Consider the following 1,643-nt stretch of genomic DNA (forward strand, 5'->3'; position numbering starts at 1 on the left):
AGAGTATTCCATCCTGGCAGGATGATTGGATTCGTGTTATGTAGGCATTCCAACTCGATGGTTGAGGGTCGGGGGTATTCCAACCGGAAGGTTGATTGGACCCGAAGTATGTTGTTCTTTGTTGTATGCGTATGTTTATGTGTGTATGGGTACTTTGGGGGAACTCAATAAGCTTTCGGGCTTACAGTTGTGGTTTATTGTTTCAGGTGCTTCAGGAGATCGTGGCAAGGCGAAGGCGTGATCGTACCGCTCCTCGTGTTTATGCTTTATGTGATATGGTTCTGGGGAAAATACTCTGATGTTTAAACTATTTTGAAAACAATATGTATGATCGTAACGGTTTTGAATGAAATAAAATGTTTTAATTTGGTTGAAATTTTTGGTCGTTACAAATTAAAATTTTGGTTGAGAAAGGTCCTAAAATAGATAATAGTATTATGTATTGTCCCTACGATAAATTTGGTAGACGATTTTCTACAGCTTTCTATACAAGAACTTTATCAAATTTGGAGAAGTGTGATAGAGAATGGCTAGTATATTCGAAAGAGCTATACAAGGTATTTTGTTTCTGTTGTAAAGTGTTTAGAAAAGGGATTTCGAAAAGTAAATTGGATGGTGAAGGTTATGCAGATTGGCACCATGTTATCACTAGGGTTAAAGAACACGAAATTTCATTGGATCATCTTACAAATAGGAATAAGTGGTTTGACATGCGTAAAAGATTGAACTTGAACGAAACAATTGATAAAGTTCAACATGAGCAGTTCAAGAAAGAAAGAGATTATTGGAAACAAGTGCTTTTACGAATTATTGCAATGGTGAAGTTTCTTGCTAAACATAATTTAGCATTTCGTGGATCCATTGAAAAGTTGTATCAAAAAAGTAACTATAAATTGTATTTTTTTCCAGTTCCACCAAAAATCTTTTTGTTAAGTATGATGACGGATTCCACTTCTTATTTGTTAATTGTATTTAACAGGTAATGGAAATTTGTTGGGTGTCATTGAAATGTTGGAAGAGTTTGACCCGGTTATCAAAGAGCATGTGCGGCGGATCAAAAGTGAAGGGCTTTATGTGCATTATCTTGGCCACCTAATCCAAAACGAACTAATATCTTTGCTAGCTGAAGAAATTAAAAAAGAACTTATCAAGAAGATAAAGGAAGCAAAGTACTACTCAATCATACTTGATTGTACTCCCGATTCAAGTCACCAAGAACACGTGACTATAATAGTGAGGTATTTAAAGTTATCATATAATTATGTTACTACCGTGGAGTCTTTTTTAGGTTTTTTGAATGTTGATGATACCTCTAGAAAAGGATTATTTGATATTACACTTGAGGAGTTAAAGTCTCTAGGAGAGCTTTAAGGATCGTTGGTTAGCTGTTAGGATATTTTATTAGTCATTAAAATACTTTGATTTTGCTACATTTATTGCTATAAAGTTTATCGTCATTTTAATAAAAAAAAATAGTTTGTATAATTTAATTCGTTAAAATGTTACACGTTAAGGCCTAAGGGCCTTTTTTCTCTGTTTCGTGCTGGGCATTTGATTCCTCATAACCGGCCCTGATTTAAGGTATTGTTGCTTGATGTTGATATTTGGATTTATTGCTTTATTTTGGAATCTACCCTTTATGT

General features: G+C 34.1%; 1 protein-coding gene across 1 annotated transcript; it reads left to right on the forward strand.

The window, feature by feature from the left end:
• Nucleotides 1-437: 437 nt before the first annotated feature.
• On the forward strand, nucleotides 438-1,371 carry LOC145051018 (uncharacterized). The gene is made up of 3 exons (XM_078999173.1): nucleotides 438-882; nucleotides 980-1,192; nucleotides 1,289-1,371. Exons 1-3 carry the CDS (start codon nucleotides 438-440, stop codon nucleotides 1,369-1,371), a joined length of 741 nt encoding a protein of 246 aa, XP_078855299.1.
• Nucleotides 1,372-1,643: the final 272 nt, after the last annotated feature.

The sequence above is a fragment of the Lactuca serriola genome, chromosome 5 (assembly GCF_051521515.1).
Source record: "Lactuca serriola cultivar US96UC23 chromosome 5, Lser_US96UC23_V15, whole genome shotgun sequence".
In the NCBI taxonomy this organism is placed as follows: domain Eukaryota; kingdom Viridiplantae; phylum Streptophyta; class Magnoliopsida; order Asterales; family Asteraceae; genus Lactuca; species Lactuca serriola.